The 19684-nt window shown below is 37.9% G+C and overlaps 1 protein-coding gene across 10 annotated transcripts in view; it reads left to right on the top strand.

The window, feature by feature from the left end:
- The window catches only part of ATE1 (arginyltransferase 1), a gene marked incomplete at its 5' end in the record, with an annotated part of 154128 nt that overhangs the window by 106088 nt on the left and 28356 nt on the right, over positions 1 to 19684 (top strand). For all 10 annotated transcript variants that reach the window (XM_082673173.1, XM_082673174.1, XM_082673167.1 and 7 more), the window contains one exon: positions 9974 to 10094. In XM_082673173.1, coding sequence (XP_082529299.1) covers positions 9974 to 10094 — 121 coding nt within the window. The remainder of the gene's footprint in view (positions 1 to 9973; positions 10095 to 19684) is intronic.

The following is a 19684-nucleotide window of genomic DNA, read 5'->3' as shown; positions in this document are numbered from 1 at the left end:
ATGAGAGCTCAGTTGGTGGTGAGGTCAAGCAGAGTCCAAGGAAAGCTTGCTAAGGAAGCATTTAGTTTCGGTTTCAAATACGCAGTAGTCATTTAGACCAAATTGGAAGTCACCCCAGGTAGGACGGCCTGTGCCTCAATGTGAGTGCCCAGGGTGAGGATGCAGGGGTAAGAGAGTAGACTGACAGCGGGCCTTGTGCCTTAATGCTCAAGATACTTGATGTCTCTAAACCAGGGAGCTTTCACAAGAAGTCTGTGAATCCATGTGCACAATGTGGATACAGACTAATAAACCTGTGAGTATGCTGCCATCATTCTGCAAACATACAGGTTCTGTTGTGATTAGTAACATCCAAACTCATTTAGAAGCATTAATGAATTTGTAGTGGGTTTTTATCTTGTGTAATTTCTCACCAAGTGAAACTAATATTACATTATCTTATAAAGGTCTGTGAAATTTTTTTTGCTTTAAAAAGGGTCATCTACTTTACTGTAGATTTGGCGAGCCAGTAAAGCATTTTGAAAACAGAGAATTTACAGAGTCATTTCTCCCTGGTGTCAGTAGGAGGGTAGCTTCAAGAGGGAGAACTTGAAATCAGCCCTTCTCACTGTTGTCCAGGTAAGGATGATTTCACCTTCGATAGTGGCAGAACCAGTGATTCTAAGTGCTGTTTTCCAAGCAATAGCCTAAAAAAGCAAACACCCAAGTTGATTCTTCTTACCAATATGGTGAAGGCCAAGTTTAATATGACATACATATACGTCTACATGAATATTCATGTGAATATTTAATCTTTAACAGATATTAAAGAAGCTTTGTTTGTGTTTTACTTTTTTATTTTTCCCTTACATTATTGTCTTTGTCTTCATCTTGCATTCTATCTTTTTTTTTTTTTTCCCTTTATCCTTTTCAACTTGTGACCCTTCGGTTTGAAATTAAATTTGTGCTGTAAGTTGACTCCCTGAATCTTTTCTTCACAAGCTTTCTTTGTATTTTCTAGAAGAAAAAAAGATTAACCCAGGGTTTCCAAAATAAAAGCAAAGCTTGTGATTAAAACTGAATTAGAATCTTTATTCTCTATTATTTGCTAATAGTAAAATAAATAGCCCAGTCTTAAGGAAGATTTAAAATAAGTCCTGGAGCCTTTGTGAACTCTTGGATTTTAATTAAAGAAACACAGAATACCATCACTTTCTGTTTGTCAGTGGAAAAAATATGTATTTTTAAATTTTCCAAGCTTGGCCTGGCAGCACATGGAGTACATCTGTGGGCTTTCAGAATTTGGGGAACACAAATGGACTCAGATGTTTAGGCCCTTTGTCTTCACTGGTCTCAGCTCACCTCACCAACTGAGCATGGCACAATCCAAACACAGTTTCTGAAAACAGAGCAGCTCGAGTTCCTTCTCAAGCACTCTCCTGGGGACTGATAAAGTCAATCTCTGTTTATATAACGAAATCAGGGAGCAAGGGGTCTGCTGCAGTACTTTGTGGATGGGATTCCATTGGTGTTGTCTTTCAGGGAAAAGACTGGATTTAATAAGCTCTATTCTTACTCGCTTTCTTTGCAGGTACAGCCCACTCTAATGGATTATTTTGAACTATTTTTGTTTATGTAGTGCTAGAACCTCTTTAAGCTATTGGTTTTAGTAAAATCAATAGGTTTATTGTGGAAAAATGGGATACTGATAACAACTTTACCTGATAAAAGACTTAAATGTCTAGTTAATCTTTCTTTCTTTTTTTGTTCAGTGCTGTTGGTGTTCACTGTGTGTGTGTGTGTGTGTGTATTTAAATAATATTGTCTTTCCAGTGTTCTTACATTTTAATTTAACTTGAACTTTTAAAACAAACTCTGCTGGTTTATCCTCAAGTACTCATGAAATCCTTCCTATTTTTCAAAATATTTATAAGTATTCTTGAGAGTGAAATCTCATAAAGATCTTTGCTTCAGGACCAGAGTTCAAAGGAAAGTCCGTTTGGTTTTAATTTGAAAACTGTAAAAACAGAATACCCTCAAAATGGCAGGGTGAGAATTGGTAACTTCAATTTTATTGCAATCTGCCAAGCCCATCCCCAGATGTTTCCAATTAAAAGCCGAGAATGCTAACTTGGGTGAATGTCATATGAAAGCATTTCTTTACTATTCTGATTTTTTCTAAGAAAAATAACAGTCTCAAATCCTTTAACTTTAATGAAAGAAATAACTTCTCATCTGCATGTTTTTTAAACTCATACAAAGACAAATGTAATATTCAAAGAGATTTTTCTGTGTCATATGTAGTCCTGAATGCATTGGGGTTCACATATGTCTTTTCAAGGTCCCCCTTAAAAAAAAGCTTTTTGAAAGATAATAAAGCCCTTTAGAAACTAAAGTCATGTATTTCTGGATTTACTATAATCAAGAAGTGGACCTGTTAACATGGGGAATTTGTTTTAAAAGGGGTGTTTAGTAATTTCATTGCTTTCTTCAGGATTGTTACAGGGTATTTTTCATTATAATGTAAATAATAAGTTTTTCTTTTATTTTTGATCAGTTGTGCATTCCATTGTAAGAAGTACTTCTATAAGAATCTAGATAGGATGAGATAAAAGAAACCAGAATATAATTTTAAAACCATGTGTTTCATAATATTTCTCCAGATAATGCCAGGTTACAGTAGGATCCATTCATGGACTTGAAAGTTACTTTGAACACATCATTCTGTAGTAAAAAGAAAGATACCTACTGGTAATAAATTTGAATTTATGGAAATTGGCATTTGTTCAGAGAGAAGATGGAGTTACTCTTTATGACTAAACTAATGTTAACATTTTGAATGTAAAGCAAAAAATACATTTATTTTTGAAGCTTCCCAAACCATAGACAAGGACCACATACTGTCTGTAGAGCTGAAACAGTTGTTTCTCATTTCATTTCCCGTTTGGCGAAGTTCTGACAGACATGTATTTGGGAACTCAGTGGGGAGACATGGTCTCTGCAGGGCTTGGGTCTGCCAACATTTGCTGTTGGTAAGTGCCTGATTTTTCTTTCCAAACATGGTGCTACTCAGAATTTTAGACACACTGCAGAGGACTTCTGAGGAATCTCCAGAGAAAGCTAGTTGTTTTACCTTTGTGTTCTACCAACACCTTGCTTGTGGTCCTTGGTGCCCTTTTCAGAGTTGTGGCCCACGCCGGGCTTCTGTTGCAGCGTCTTGTGCTTCCTTAGCATCTTGTACCCACCAGCCTGCATTTACCACTGGCTGCGAAAGTCACTGGAGCACAACTGCCTCCCTTCCCCTAGCCGACGGTGAGTGCCTCCCTGGGCTCGTTTCATCTCATCATCCTCCATGCTGAGCGGAGTCCCTGTGCATATTGAACTGTTGTGATTGTTAAGATTTTTTGAAGTTATTTTGAAAATACTTTAAAGAATTGTGAATATTTTTTAATCTAGGTATAGAAAGAGAATGGAAATCAGGAACCTAGCTCTGAGCTCACCGCTACCATTTAATGATCTTATGTTTTATCTGTGCAATAGAAATAATGTCTATCTTCATTACCTTTTTACGTCATTATAAGATTTAACTTGGATGATATGCAAAATCATTGTGAGGGCTGTGTTCTTTTTTTTTTTTTTTTTTGCGGTACGCGGGCCTCTCACTGTTGTGGCCTCTCCCGTTGCGGAGCACAGGCTCCGGACGCGCAGGCTCAGCGGCCCCGTGGCATGTGGGATCTTCCCGGACCGCGGCACGAACCCGTGTCCCCTGCATCGGCAGGCGGACTCTCAACCACTGCGCCACCAGGGAAGCCCACTGGAACCATTTTTTTGCTCCTCTTTCAACTAGTTAATACCGCCTTTGCCTTGGAAAATTTAGATTTCTAACTAGTTATACCTTAACTGAGGGAAAGTCTCCTCGTGTTGTTGGCTGTGTTTTCATTAGAAGTAAAGGGTGTTAATCTGTTTTAAAATATCTCTGCTGAAATTGTTAATGACTGTGAAATCACATTTTTCTAGATACCCTTTTATATGCTCTTTGGCTACCTGTGTTCCCTGTTATTCAGTAAGATGTGACAGTGAGGTGTTTTTAACCTCTGGCTATCAAATGAATGTAATTTTTAGGCCAAAATTCTTATATTTTGCTAAACTAAGCTATTCTACATATAATTTATTTTGTGATTCTTTAGAAGTGTAGAAAATTAGATCAGCATAAGATGTTCTTCAAATTATGGTCTAGAGCATGGAAGTGAAAAGAATGCCAATTCATTCCATTGACCAAAAACCAAAATTGTATGCTCTCCTCTTCCAGAAGAAGCAGTTATTTTTAATAGAAATGGATCAGAACATGTATTTAGCTAGGTTTTTTTCCCCCTAGTGTTTTAGATTTAACTTCTGCATTTCCTCAAATTTTAATCTGTGACAGCCTAGTAAAGTTGATTGAAATATTATGACTATATTTTAATTTTTTCTTCTTTTCCCCGTGGAGGAGGTGTAGTATAATTTGTGTTTTACAAGTAGTCTGAGTAGTCTTCTTTAAAGAAAATAAAATCATTGAATACTACAGTTGTACTCTGAGTAGAATATTCACTCTTGTATGGCAGCTCAAAATATAGAGGCACTTCGTTTTCCACTTCTAAAACAGTGCCAGTTTGTAAACAGCTCCAGAAGTTACAACAGGTGGTGAAGTTATAGATCACAGAGTTTGCTGAACTTACTTCTCTTTGAGGACTTTGACTTGGGCAGTTACACCTCACCAGAAGTGTTTAATTAATGATGAAGCACATGCATTTCCTCCTCTGCATTTAGGCTTTTTAGAAGACAGCTTGTACCTTTTCCAGGCATCTTGTCTTGAACTACATTGTCCTCTCCTGTGGCCTCCCCTCTTGAAATAGGTGTCCTTGCTTGGTAAAACTTCCCTCTGGTGCCATCCTTCTTGAGTGGGCTTCTTGGGGACAGCGTGGGGGGAATCTAGAGTTCATCTTCTAACATGTAGATCAAATTGAAAGAAAGTTCTGAACAATTGTAAGATAAGCCCTGTCAGACCAATCACATTTTCAAAATTTTGAATACTTTAGAAATCTGTGGTAACTCCGATTTCTTCTTATTTACAAAAAGTCAGCACCCTAGGAGAGAATTAATCTGCTTTTACCTCATTGTTCCAGCATGAATGAATGTACTTAGAGGTTGATTAAATATTTTTCCTTCTGACCATGGGAAAGTATGTCCAAATCCTTAAGTAATTACATTCTTAACACAGACCTTTCTCATTTTCTTAGCTGGAAAGGCAGGGCAGCTTTCAAGCCTCTGCATTTTTCATTTGTGTGATGGCAACTTTAAATTGAACTGCAAGTAGTTCGGTCACTTAACTCTCTACCAGCTAAGCTTAGAAAGCGTAACATTTCAAAGTGGTTTATTTCATAAAACTCTTTGCATTCTTTGATGGCTTGAGACAATATTTAAAGCACTGAAATAAGCCTGTACTGAGGAGAAAAATAATGTTTTAACCTAATCTGAAATTTGATTTTGGATGATCAGAAGTTAAAATGTGTACATGTATGGTTTTTCAGTGAGATAACCTGAGTATTTAAAGAGTTAACAGTAAAATATTAAGTACTGCCTTAAAAGAACATTGTGAAAATTTAGGAACTTTGGACAGTTGTGCATGATCACACTTAATATATTCTTATGTGTGCTTTATCTTTCTCCAGGCCAGTCACTCCCAGTAGACTCTGAATTATCTAGAGACGTGCATTTGTTCATCTTTTTTTCCCAGCACCTAGTGCCTGTCGCATAGTGAGGAGTCATTTAATGTTCATTGACTGAGTATTTTTTATTGTCAGCATCATTGTTAAATCCAGGCCCTGGATTCAGGTGGCTGCTAATGAATCAAAATGTCTGCATGGAATGTATCTGTTTTTATCTTAAGAGACTCATAGTTGATGGCTGATTTCCCCCCTCCTCCCCAAAATTTGGTCTGTGCCTCTTAGCCAGTCAGCATTTAGTTCTATCTTAAATTAGAAAATGATGTCGTTTATACGTTTTGGGTTTTATTTTGTTTTTTCTTGTTTTTTTTTTAACTTAAGATGATATGTTTCCCTTTTACTAGACATTCTTGGGATTCTCTTCTTTTATATGCTGCCATCACAATAGACAAGATACACCATCCATTTTTATTAGTTTCCTTATTCATATTGGTAATCTTTTTGTATTAAATGCAGAATCATAGAATAATTAAGCAAGAAGAACCAGAAAATTCTGCAGATGAAGAGCAATAAGGGGGGTTTAGCTCTACCAGATATTATATTAAAATATAATATAAAGCTTTAATATTTAAACCTATATGGCACTGGTACATGATTACACAGACAGAAGAGTAACAGAATAAATAGAAAGTCCAGAAAGAGATCTAAATATATTTGGAAATTTAGTAAGTTATCAAAAAGACATTTTAAATTTTAAATCAGTGGGGAAAATGATAATTGTTTAAAAAATGATGTTGCGGCCACTTGGTAAACATCTGAAAGAAATTAGGTTGGATCCTTTTCTTCTACCTTACACCAGAATAAATTCCAGATGGAGCATAAATGTAAATGCAAAATTGTGAAACCATAAAAGTACTAGAAAAAAACCATGAAAATGTTTTTATAATCTTGGAGTGAAAGTGACCTTTTTAGTTATATTACAAAGCCCAGATGCCATTTTAAAAAATGATAAATTTGACCATTTACCAGATTTCTACATGGTAAAAGAGCATGGCACACACAGTCGAAAGACAGACAAAGTAGGAAAGTACAACATACTTTACAAACTAAGGGTTAATTTCCTTAATATATAAAGCATTTTTCAATTACCAGGACCATAAATCTAACAACAAAATGGGCCAACTTTATAGAAAAAAAAAATGCAAATTTCTTTAAACATATGGAAAGATACATAGTGCAAATTAAAACCACAATGAAATGCCATTTCTCAGATTGGCAGAGGTGGAAAGTTTTGATAGTACACTGTCGATAAGAATGTGGGGAGAGTAGCACTTGCATACATAACATTGCCGATGGAAATACAAAACGGCCCAACTTCAGTGGAAAACAGTTTTGTGCTATAAAACTTAAAACCCTTATACCCAGCAATTCCAATCCAACGAGTTTACCCTAGATATATGCACAAATGATGTGTATACAAGAATATTTATCACAAATGGTTATGCCATTTTAAACCAACACAAGTGCTAGATGGTCCAGATCCTTGCCAAAACATGTTTATTCGTCTTCTAAATTTTAGCCATTCTAGTGGGTATTCAGTGGTATCCTATTATAGTTTTAAGTTGCATTTCTGGTAACTGATGTTGGGTTTCTTAGGTATTCGTATATCTTTGGCAAAATTTTTAAGTCTTTTGCCTTCTAAAAAATTTGGATTGTTCTTATTATTATTATTATTTTTTTTTTTTTTTGCTGTACGCGGGCCTCTCACTGCTGCAGCCTCTCCCACTGCGGAGCACAGGCTCCGGACGCGCAGGCTCAGCAGCCATGGCTCACGGGCCCAGCCGCTCCGCAGCATGTGGGATCTTCCCATACCGGGGCACAAACCCATGTCCCTTGCATCGGCAGGCGGACTCTCAACCACTGCGCCACCAGGGAAGCCCTGTTCTTATTATTGAGTTGTTAAATTCTTCATATGTTTTGGATACAAATATGTTGTCTAATACAACAGGTTTTCTTAATATTTTCCCCAATCTTTGGCTTGCCTATTTATTTTCTTAGTAAGTTTTTGAAGACAGTGTAATTTTGATGAAGTCCAATTCATCAATTTTTTCTTTTATGGTTAATGCTTTTTGTGTTCTAAGAAATCTTTGTATACTCCAATGTCAAGAAAATTTACTCCTTTTTTTTCCCCTAGAAGTTTTATTTCTTCAGCTTGTATATTTAGCTTCCGCCACCCCCATTAGATTCTCAAAATAGTCCATAACCAAAAAGGAAAAAAAAAAAAAAAAAGATTTAGAACCACTGCTTTAGACTGCTATCTAGTGTTCAGATTTGTTAATGTAGACAGCACCGCATCATACTGTCTCTTTTCCCAATAAAATACTTCCTGAATTAATGGAGAGAATGACATTGCTTTTGAGAAGGTAGATATCAGTGGAATAACTGGCTTTATTACACCTCCTAAGTAAATTATTAATTCATTTCTAAATAACCCCGTGCTTCGAATTTTAATATTAGATGAGTGTGTGGCCCACCTAGACCTGCCCCTTCTAGGTGACCTTTATTGCTCTAGGACAGTAAGGCATCAGCAATGCCGTGAACACTGCAGGAAGATCAGAGTCAGAGACCTGAGTTCTGGTCTTCATACTTTCATGCCTTCTGTCTCAGGCAGCAAGCCTTTCATCTAGAATAAAGTCCAAAACATCATATCTGAAGCTGATCCCCAACCTACCTTTTCATTTCTGCAGTGCTCTGCTATTTCACGTTCCCCAGAGTTATCTTGTAGTAGGCCCAACTCTGCATCTTTGTTTATGCTGTAGTCTTCGTCTAGATTGTTCTCATTCCTTTTCAGCCTGCCCCAGACTTAGCCAGTGAATCTGTTCCCGTTAAAACTCCATATCCTCCTTGAACTCTTCTGCCAACCTCTTGAAAGGAATTGATTTGTTTTCATGTGTTTTATGTACAGTCTCTCCATTAGCTTACAGATTTCTGAATGTTTTGAATGCTGGGAGGGTGTGGTGTTCATTTTAAACCTAAGTGATGCTTTACCAGTTGCTCACACATGGTAGGCTGGTTATAGAGCACCTTTCTGATATAAAGCCGTGTAACAGTGCTAAGCCCTTAAGCAGCAGTATTCGTTGTCATGGGGTTTGCACTAGATAGTGTTTTTCAATCTCTGAGCTTGTGACCCATTTGCTATTTATGAAAGCACTTTTGGTGTTAAATAGTCCAAGAGCATCATTTTAAAAAAAATGAAGTAGAGTAGAAAAGAAAGGATTACATAACATGGGTAAGCATTCTATAGTAAAAGATTTGTTTCTAGTTTTATATTTGCATATAGGTTTACTAGGTTGTAATGCAAAATGTATTTCTTACTATGGGTTGTAGGTTAAAAAAATTGAAAACTAATGTTTAGATTTAACCTCTATGATGAATTTTGAATTTTAAAATTTAGAGAAATGTGGAATTTTAATTAACTGATATGTCTAAAAATTTTCACTAAGTGATTTCACATAATTTGCACTATCCTCTGTTAATTGGCTACCAGATTACCCTTAGGTGAATGATTTTTTTCTTCGGTATCTGTTGTATAGTCTTTGTTTTATATTTGGGGTACATGATGGGGTTATAAATACATAAATCATTTTTTCTAAAATAGAGTGTTTGAAGAAACTTTAGAGGATTATTATCACAGATATTTCCCTGAAATTTTTGTAATTTAAAATTTTTTTTCTTTCTTTACATTTATCAGTCTAGATTGCTTATGGAAGCATGTTGACCAGACAGTACTTTTTAGTACATTAGAACGGAAAGAATTATTATCAGCTGAGCTTACAAATTTAAAAAATTCTGACTAAGGATAGTGAAATTCCATTTTGGAAAGTGTTTATTTCATATATAAATTATAATGCTGTCAAATGTGAGATTTCACTGTGTTATTAACTGGCACTTAAGAGACAACTTGAATTTGAAACTGGGTATTCTTAGCAATCAGCTCAGCAAGAATCATATGTTGAATATTTCTTCCAAAAGAAAGTAGAAACTCAGATCTTCCAAATGAGCACAGGCATCCCAAATGGTGATACATTTGTTTGAGAGCCTTTTGGTCAAATGCGCATTCTTGAGCTGGGAAAGCAGTTACTAATAGGGTTGTTTAGTATTTACAGTAAAGCTGTTTCTGGTTGACTTCATTTAACTTTGTGATTAAAACTTTTCCTGGAATTCTGGAGTCTAGTAACTAGGAAGTTACTGTGTTAGTAATGCCTGTGCCTTTTTCCTTCACTTCTCTTTAGGGTCAGTATAGACCGTCTGATTTGCTGTGTCCTGAGACATACGTTTGGGTACCCATTGAGCAGTGCCTGCCTTCACTTGAGAACTCCAAGTACTGCCGTTTCAACCAGGACCCAGAAGCAGGTATGTTTGGAGCAGAGCTTGGCCGGAAATCATTGGCTTTGTTTCAGAATCCGCTTGCGTGGTTGTGACCCTTAACAGGGTCTGGTAGCTTTTTATATATTGTGGAGTGTGCGTGAGTACCTGCGCACGGACATGCGTGTGTTTGTCGGATAGAAGGAGACGCTGCGTGTGCATACACACACAACACTCACACACACAACACTCACAGTCATGGTTTTGCAAATAAATGCTGAAGCCTCATGTGCTTGTGCTACTTACTGACACAGCTTCTTCCATTGGGTTAGTTTTCGCATGCTCTGAGGGCTCACACTGTTCTCCATTACTTTTACAACTATCACAGTGCATAAAAATTGTTCACTGGATCATTTAGCCAACGTAAAGAAGATAGAAGTATCGACCAATTGGACCAGATAAAGTTGTGGAATGGTTTCGCGAGGGCCAGCCGGCTGTGATGGGTTTTGTGATGATACTTCCTTGACTTCTTGCATCCCTGGTGCTTCTTCTTTTCTGTCCTTTCTTCTATCTCCTGCCCAGAATAGCCCCAGCCATATTTTATCTCTTATTATTCTCCTTTGGATACTGTGCACTGGTAGCAGGTACAGACACTAAAAGTATAGCCCTGGAGCCAGACTTCCTGCATTCAGACCCTGACTCCATCATCAGCTGGTAAACTGGGTCCCCTTCGGCAGTTTAATAATCTCTCTGGCCTCAGGTTCCTGGCCTTCAAAATAGAGATAATAATAAGACCTTTCATATTGAGCTATAATGAGGATTAAAATAAAACAAACACATGGAGAATAGCCCCCTCTCATTGTGGTGTTGGTGATCGTTCGGCAGGTTAGGGTGCTGCATCCCATGTATGCCACAGGTTTCTTCTGCATTTGCCTTTATGTGCCCTGATCCCTCTCTCCTAGGAAGCATGCAGATCTGTTGCCCTCCCTGTCATCTGAGTACCACTCACCGTTTATAGCAGTTCTCCTCTGCACGGCCCTCCCCACCCTCACCGTGTTCGCTGTGGCTTTCCTCGTCAGGCGCAAGTCCTAATGCTCTCCTGCCCTGTGATGAGTTGCATGAAGTTATACTGCATGTCTTCCCCCAGGCTGAAGTTCCTGGGTGTTTCCGTGGATGCTTTTTGACCTTTCTATCTTCACAGCCCACCAAAGGAGATGCCCAATGCATAAATTCTTAAGAACACAAACATTTTCCTACTAGCCACCTGTGGTTTAGGCTAACTTTAGGAAAAAGAAGGAAAGAGGAATGGAAAGGTCAGGGGAAAGGAAGAAAGTAAATGGACAAATCAAATAGGAAGACAAAGAGGACGAGGAAAGAAATGCAGTTATTTCTTCTGTTCTAAGATGTGCATTTTTTTTTTTTCACAAATCAGGTTTTCTTTCATTAAAAAATTGGTTCATGTACCTTTGTATTTTGTTATCTCCTGGAAAGGCTGTTATGAAATCAAGAGTGGGCACTTCTTACACATGATGGTACCTTAGAATCTGATGAAGAGTGGCCATAGGGGCCCACGTGCCAGGCACCTCGAGGTTAGCTCCAGGTTTTCTAGATATTTGGGTTTCGTAGAGCAGCCAAAGCTTTGCATTCCTGTACCTTAAATTACTGCTCAGAGTTTCATTCTAAGCTCTACCTCATTAATTAAATAGATTTGTTGCTTAAAAACAAATGTATTGAATTTGTCAGTTAGTTTTGGAGTCAGGCTCAAAAGGCAATAGTATTTTAGAGGAAAGCATATACGGTTGACCCTTGAACAACTTGGGGGTTAGGCGCCAACCCTCCACTGAAAATCCATGTATAGTCGACTTAGAGTTGGCCCTTTGTACCTGCAGCCTCAGATTCAACCAACCCTGGATCGTGTAGTGCTGTAGTATTTCCTATTGAAAAAATCCGAATGTAAGTGGACTTAATGCAGTTCACCCGTGTTGTTCAAGGTCAACTGTACTTAACCACTCTATCCTGTCAAAAGAATTTTTCCCTTTATCTTTTCTCAAGGTCAGGTCAGAGCCAGTCCCTGTGGTGAAAATTGTTGAACATCTTAGTACATTGTTTGATGTTCACATGTAAAAATTTGTCTTTATAAGTTCCTTCCAACTGAATAATAATATGATCTCGAATTGGTTCCGACTCCCAAACTTATGACACAATTTCACCTTCCCTTCTTCCCTCTTGATCTATTTTCTTTAAAATAGATCTGCTTCTCTTCTTGCGTATACTTGGAGATTAAAACAGTCACAGGAAAAAAAAATAATAAAAGTCACAGGCTCTCCCTGTTTTATAAAGTTGAAAAGGTGACTGCATGATTTCCATGTACTAAATGGACATTCAAGTAAAGATTCATTCATGTTAATACATTTTGAATTCATTTTCCAAAGTAAGCACTAATGAGCATTTCATGGCAAAGAAAATTTAGTCTCATACCTGCAGGTTTTGTCCAGGATGTACAACACCCTGGTGAGTGAGGAATATACAGCCTGTTCATTTCCTGTAATCTAAGTTCCATTTCTTATGACAGTAGCTTTAGCTCTTAATATTCATTGTTTAGGATTCACTTACAAAAGCCAGAGGAGTTAATTTCTTTGATAATAGTGCTTCCAAGAAAATGAAGGTCCTTTTCCATATGCTGGATCGTTGGAACTTCGAGGAGGACACCATACAGTTTTATCAGTCTTGAATATCACAGTCCAGAAACTATTTGAAATCACACTTACATCCTGTGGTTTTAGGAAATTAAAATGCAGTTACATGCTGGAATGCATTGAGCATGCTGTGAAACATGGTCATTTGAGTTTCAAATGGCAATCTGTGAGAAACTTCTCTCTTCTCTGGGGCCAGTTTTACCCTTACTTGACCCAAACTCTGACTTAGAAAATACAGAGCTTAATATGGGCAATATTGTTAGTCGGCATGGTGCTTTTTTCACTAAATCTTGTTTCTCCTTTCAGCTGTTCAGTAGTTAAATTTCTCTGCAAAAGGCACAGCTGATCACCATGGGTGTCGGTAAAACAGACTTTGGTTACAAGGTGCATCAGTGGCCCTTGCAGGAAAAATTACATTTTCCCCCTGTCCTGAATTGCTGAGAACGTCTGGAAATCCTATTCTTCCCTGCCCTCAACCCATCCCCCGCAGCCCCACCTATTTTGGGGATTCGGGTTCTATGGTTGTTTGCTCAGCTAAAAAGTCTGCCTCACAATAAAAACCTATTGTTTTTACTGCTGTACGGTACCATGGGGGGAGGGGCTGGCAAACTAAAGTAATTCGGAAAATTTTAAAGAAATTCTTTTGTTCATAAATAGGTCTTTTGTTTTTCAATTCAGGACCTCTGCCTACTCTAAATAAAGGATTTCAAAAGTTCCTCAAATGATTTTTAAGTAAACGTGTGCTAGGTTGCTTTTTAAATTGATGGTTAGATATGTATAGATTTCAAAAATTCTGCATCACAGCTACATTGTACTTTTTTGGATTAAATTATTTTTAAAAATATTTACTGGAAACACTAGTAGAAAATTTGTTCAAATGCATAAAACCGCTACTAAGAAGGAAATGAAAATGATTCACATTCTCGTGGTACAGCAGTAAAATCATTGTTAATTTTTCTATGCTCTCCTGATCTTTTTTTCCTGTGCATATAGCTGTGTGAATTTTTTAAGAACAAAATAAGAAATCATGCTTCACACTTTTGTTATCGTTCTTAATACTTTGTGTGGCTTCTTAGTTTTAGTAAAGTAAAAACTACTTGACCACTAATATGGTCAGTCATTCAGCAAACAAATGCCACTACTTCTGTGATAGTATCTAATACAGATATTTTACAAGCATAAGATTTACAAGAGTTTTACAAGGGTAAACCGAATGTTTTGGAGTTGGTTTTATAGCCATGATAAACTATGATTTGATTTGACCCTTAATGTTGCACAATATTGTACTGCCAACTAAAAATTGGCATTTGCCGTCTGCCTCTATAAGGATTAAGTAACAAACGTCTGTAGCTGCTGACCTCCCACACATCCTGAAAGGAGTTCAGGGTGGAGATCAGGAATGAGGCCCTCTGTGCTCTGGGGAAAACTGGCAGAACAGGGCTTCAGAGAGAGATTTTCAGGAGAAGGTTTTATGAGCCTACGTCTTGTACCTCCTCAGATCTAGAAAAGCACTAAGATCATGAACGGAGACATCTGCTCCTTGTGACCAGCAGCGGCCTTCTGCTGAGACTGCTTGACTGCACGCACCCCCTTCACCAAAATCCTATGTAACACTGACCTTCCCCCCACCCCTTCGGAGCAGTTCCTCAGAGCTCTCTGAGAGGCTGTCTCCTGGGCTGTAGTCCTCATTTTGCCCCAGATAAAACTTCACTCACAACTTTCACGTTGTGCGTTTTTTTTCAGTCGACAGTACTATTTTTGTTGGTAGTAAAATCCTTTTGGTTCCAGTTTTACAAAATATTAAAACTTTGTTAAGCATATGGTATTTCCCAAGCGCCATTCTGTGTTTTCCCCATGTTACCTCAGTTTATCCTCAGAACATAATTGAGTGCTTCATCATTGACCCCTCAGATATTATTTATTGCAAAAATAATAGCTAATAATGGCTTTTAATCAGAAATGTAAACTAATTTTAATTTAAATATTGCTCTATAATATTTTTATGGATACTTTTAGTATTTCAGAGGAGATAATTAGAATAAGCTTTATTTCTATTTCTACTTATAGAAGTATACATTTTACCACAGATTAGTCTAGATTTCACTCTCTCTTTTCTGTACATACTTTGAAATATTTGCAAGTAATTTCTTAATTTGTCTATAATATAACTAAGTCATAAATTATTAAGGTATTGAATTTTAATTTACTATTAAAAAAACAGCACCTAATTTTGGTTTAGTGCTTTATGTACTTAACCCAGGTTAGAGAATTTCTAGGACATCTAAAATCTTGCCAGCAGCTGCTGAAAATCTAAACTAGTGTAAGATGGTTTTTCCTAATTTGGTCCCCATCCCCCAAAACTCTGAGCCTCCGAACTATGTTATTTTATGTTGTTTCATTTGCCTCTTTTCTTCTCTCTTTATTCCGTCCTTCTTTTTTGCTGGCATGGTTCCCTGGCATTTTTTCTATACTTCTGCAGTTTCTGTCATACATGCCCACAGAAAAACCAAGTCCCACTCTGATTGTGCCTTTGTGTGTGAAATAATAACCAGGTTCAGAAAGAGCTCTGGCCTATATTGGCTTGCTTGGTTTCTCCAAGCCTGGTAGCACATCCCTCAGGAAAGGATGTACGTCAGCTATAATATCATCTTAATCACTGGGAAACAGTGCCTGATAAGAAAGCAAATTTACCGAAACTCCCTAAGGCCCCTAACAATGTGCTGCAGTGATAACTTACAGTTAAGTGGACAGTGGCCTTCTGAATTATTTTAGATGTAGAATTAAGTTGTTGTTCTTTTAATTCTCCTCGGGGTAAAAATTGTTTCAAGTCTAGATTTGAGGTTGACCTACCCATTTGAAGTTGCGAAATGAATAATGTTGATTGTTGGATACTTAATAAACATAAATTCTTTGTTGCCAGTAAAGATGGTGCTATTGGATATAGCCAGCTGGAGATAGAATTAACATGTAGCCTACTGCGTGTCATAAAGAAACCAGGCATCAAACCAAGAAAATATCTTTGGAAACTTGGCTCTTATATTTGGTGAATTGGAAGAATGTGGGTTTTTTAAGATTTTTTAAAAAATAAATTTATTTATTGCTGTGTTGGGTCTTTGTTGCGGTGCATGGGGTTCTCGTTGCGGTGGCTTTTCTTGTGTTGTGCAGAGCACAGGCTCTAGGCCTGTGGGCTCAGTAGTTGTGGCTTGCAGTCTCTAGAGCACAGGGGTCAGTAGTTGTGGCGCACGGGCTTAGTTGCTCCGCAGCATGTGAGATCTTCCCGGACCAGGGCTTGAACCTGTGTCCCCTGCATTGGCAGGCGGATTCTTAACCACTGCGCCACCAGGGAAGCCCTGAAGAATGTGTTTTGATATGGAAAATGTAGAAAGTTACAGTCTCCTAATTTTTTCAATTTACCCCCATCCACTTAAAAATACCACTTTATTATATTATTACTATATTTTCCCACTCACCTACTTTTCAAAGATATACTTTTTTAATCCAAATGTTATAGTGTAGTGCTAATATGACTCCTGGTTTAAAAATCAGAAGCTAGATTTCCCTAGTTTGCATGGTCTTTTAATGAGGACACTATGGAGCAAGACAAGAAGTCCTTCCTACATTGTTTATGCGTAAGAGTGAAGCAGTGTAATGTTTTAATATTTGCGTTTTCTATTAAGAAATGTGAAGCCAAGACTCATTAAGGTAAACTTCAACAGTTGTAAATGACTGTTGTCATTTTTAAAGGGTGTTTTAAAAAAACCAGTCTTACAGAGAAATTTTTAAAATACTGTTTTACAGATCTTTACCAGCCAGTCTTTGCGCAATAAGGCATGTATGTGTGAGCAGTAAACCAGAGGCAGACTGAAATACCACTGAAAAGTTTTGAAAAGCAGACTGAAGATTTCCATTTAGCTATTCAAGAAATATTTTTCTGATCTTTCTTTTTGCTTATGAAATAGAAACAATTTTTTAAGTAATTCCTTTTACAGTCATTCACCCAGTTTTCAATGTAATTAATCCTATAATAAATAATAAAAATGATTCCAGCATCACGATAGCAGGCTCAGAATTATCGTGATGCTTCAAAACATGTCTATAAATGCTAGTTCTGCCTGGTTCTAACGTGTGGCATCTTGCTGTGCTACTTTCTTTGTTTCAGTGAAAACTGACATTTCTGATGTCACGAAGGGGTTGTCCAAAATATCAGTTAAAGAATAAAAGTAAGGCCCACACCTGCTGTTTAAGTGCTGGATGAACTGTGATATTCTGTTGAATATGAGACATCATCAATTTTAAGTTCTTTATTTTAGGTACCACTAAGAAAAAATGTTGCCAAGTAGACTATGACTCCCTAAGTTGTAAGATACATTTGGGTTTCAGAAACGTCAACCACGTAAAAATGTGAATCTTAACATAGAGGAAGCGGGCTTCGGTCTGTGCCCTGTAATAGCTGGCAAGGCTGTGCAGTGTTGAGGAGACTTGCTTTTATGTGTTAGAGAGCTTTGTGGCATCTCAATTCTAGGCCTTAAATATGTTATAGGTGGAGTGTGCACTTAACGTATCAGAGTTGGAAGACATTGATTTCAAATGCTTTTATATGCAAATCAGATTACTATCACTGATGATAGTAATAGAGTTCTTTGAATACTCTGATCTCGGTAGTTCAGAAAATTTGGTGAAGACATGTAACTACTTTACAAGGATATTTTATTGTAATAAAAGTGAAACCTTTCTACTACCCCCAAATCATCAAAATTCTATAAGCATTGTCCATCTCCATACATTCTGGATTAAAACAAATTAAAAAAAAATTTTTTAAACTTTGTCTGGTGTTGGAAGGCAGCAGTAAAAGTAGAGAATTTAAAAACTGCTTAGCCAATAATTTTAGTGATCTCTGACAATTGGTGGAATGCTTAAAGATTAAATAAGTAAAGAAGGGGCAAAAGATGATATCCCAGGATGTCATCAAGCTTGTCATCAGCCCTAAAATAATTTGCAGTTGACTGAACATTTTCCTACCTTGTGAATTATCAGTAAATACTCTGTACTTTGGAGTCTGCATCACTTGATATTTAATACAGTGCCTATTACCTATTGGAGAAACTGACCCAAAGACAAATGTAACAACCTGAAGGTTTCCAAAATCATTCACACCCAACTTCAGTGTAAGAATGGAGCCTCTGCATCTGCTTGCAAGGTATTTTTAAACTGTTTAGATTCTGTTTTGTGGATGTTAATATTCATTCTCTCTGCAGAAAAATAAGCAAGCTGTAACATGAAGGTACGAAAAAGTCTGTTTATGAGTGGTCTTTTATGTGATGCTGGCAAAATGTTTTTAATATAAACATGGAAACTTGGGTAGAATTCCTGTTCTTGTAAGAAATGTATTTTCCTAGCTGCCATTCATTTGAAATAGACATCATAGGGGAGACTTGACTTGTTCATGCTTCTGTGGAGTGTTCACTAATAATAAAATGAAATTTGTCTGTCAATAGGAAGGACAGTGTTGACAGTAGGGAAAGAATTAAGTTACCTGCGTTACTAACCCCTAGCAAAATAAGAAAGCAAGAATAAAAATCTGAGCACTTCTAATGCTAAAGAGACTGTCTTAGCCTGGTTTCTTTCTGGAAGCAGATCCTGAAACATGGGGTTGCATTCAGATGATTTGTTTGAGAAATTGTCTTGGGGAACAGGAGTGGGGGACTGGGGAGAGTGAACTAGGGGAGGGGGAAGAGAATAGAAGGATGTGTTATTGTGTGAGCTGCCACTTTAAGGACTGGATTTCAGTCCTTTTGAGAGACCTTCTGGTGTGTGTCTCAGAGTTGGCCACCCAAGGGACCAGAGGAAGAAGTACTTGTCCACTGGCTTCCTCTCCACTGGCCAGTGGTTGTCTCACTGGGTGTTAGCGCCGCTGCGCTTTCACTTTGTATCTGTACATTTGCAGAGCAGACTCCTGTGGGCACTGCAGGCTGTTGCCTCTGAAAGGCAGGAAGCAAGAGAGACAGACCTTGCCAATCTGTCCTGATAGAACTGTACTTCATAGTTGTAGCATGAGTTGGAAGTGAGGCCAAGGGGATATAAGAGGCAATCCCAAGAGGTTTCTAATATAGGAAAGGTATAGAACGAGGTGGCATGTCCCTGATGTCAGTTGGTCTGGGGAGCAGAGAGCACTGCTAGAGTTTAGAGTGGGCCTGGGCTCGGAGCGGGGAGATGTAGCTGGCCAATGCAGGACTTTGTAAATCATTGTGCGGAGTTCAGCTTTTTCTTCCGAAAGCACTGGAAGGCCATGAAAGGGTTTTAAGCGCTGAGTGACATCAGCAGATTGTCATTTCTACTCCACATGTGGAGAACGAATGGGACTTAGTTAAGACTGGAGGTAGGAAGACCAATTAGGAGGGTTTTGCGTACAGTTCTCTAAGCAGAAGATGATGGTGGCCTGGACTAGGTTGGGAACAATTGGGAACAGAGAGGGAGTGAAAGGATAGTAAAGCTATTCCGGAGGTGGGGTCCACAGGACTGGCTGGTTAATTGTGTATGGCGATGGGGGAGAGAGAGTTGTCAAGAGAGTTTTATGGGTTCTGACAGGAACTGAGTTAATGCTGACTTCATTTCTGAAATGAGGAACGTGGAAGAGGAGCAGATTTTTTGGAGAAGAAAAAGAATAGTAAGTTCTGCTTTGGACCTGTTGACTTAAAGGTGTTAGAAGACATCCAGTAGAGGTGTTGGGAGGCGCCACTGTCCCTCTTCCTCACTGTTGCTATCAGAAGATTAAAAATTTTTTAAAATAAATTTATTATTTTTAAAATTTATTTATTTTTGGCAGCATTGGGTCTTCGTTGCTGGGCGTGGGCTTTCTCTGGTTGCAGTGCGCGGGCTTCTCATTGCGGTGGCTTCTCTTGTTGCGGAGCACAGGCTCTAGGCGCGCGGGCTCCAGTAGTTGTG

Source organism: Grampus griseus, assembly GCF_964374135.1.
Source record: "Grampus griseus genome assembly, chromosome: 16".
Lineage (NCBI taxonomy): Eukaryota > Metazoa > Chordata > Mammalia > Artiodactyla > Delphinidae > Grampus > Grampus griseus.
This window is presented reverse-complemented; position numbering and strand designations above follow the sequence as displayed.